This window comes from Plasmopara halstedii (assembly GCF_900000015.1).
Source record: "Plasmopara halstedii genome assembly, contig: Scaffold_2282, whole genome shotgun sequence".
Classification (NCBI taxonomy): Eukaryota; Oomycota; class Peronosporomycetes; order Peronosporales; family Peronosporaceae; genus Plasmopara; species Plasmopara halstedii.
The window spans coordinates 1-574 of record NW_020189190.1 but is presented as its reverse complement, the minus strand read 5'-3'; the positions used below and the strand labels follow the sequence as shown (position 1 = coordinate 574).

The following is a 574-nucleotide window of genomic DNA, read 5'->3' as shown; positions in this document are numbered from 1 at the left end:
CAGAATTCTGGACCTTGAAAACGAGGTCGTTTTGGAGGAGTCAAACAAGTCCCTGTTTCTCGCGTGGCTGGATTATGTGATATATTTCTGTGAAAAGGAGAAAAAGTTGGATCGTGCTTCTAATATTCCCTACACCGTACTGAAGTTTCTTTACGTGCTGAGTCCAATGTCCCTGGATAAGGATGTGATGAAGACGTTCATGTCCAGTGAGTTTGCAAAGTTGATGGATGATGTACAAAAGATTGCAGTGGCAAAGGACACAAAAGAATTACTTGACTTTTTAAAGGTTCCTCATGGCATAAAAGAATGGCTTGATGCTTCGATAGACCCAGCTGATCTGGTTGAAACGACGAAATTTCCAAGAGTAGAAACAAATAGCGAATTATTGCACAACCCGCGCAAAGCGGCAAAGAATCTGGAAATTTCTGGAGTAAGCCATGCTACCTCTCTGCAGAATCCTATTCTCGATGCTGAAACGACTACGGTCAAGATTACATCAATCGACATCGGGTTTTTGAAATGGATCACTTACACCTCCACTTGGCTAGATGCATATCCGGATAATCCAATGATG

The 574-nt window shown here is 42.2% G+C and overlaps 1 protein-coding gene across 1 annotated transcript; it reads left to right on the top strand.

Moving 5' to 3' along the window:
- Positions 1-166: 166 nt before the first annotated feature.
- PHALS_03401 (uncharacterized protein) lies at positions 167-564 on the top strand (the record flags this gene model as incomplete). The annotated part of the gene is made up of 2 exons (XM_024717605.1): positions 167-510; positions 549-564. The coding sequence occupies 2 exons, from the start codon at positions 167-169 to the stop codon at positions 562-564; spliced, it is 360 nt and encodes a 119-aa protein (XP_024583087.1).
- Between the last annotated feature and the right edge of the window lie 10 nt (positions 565-574).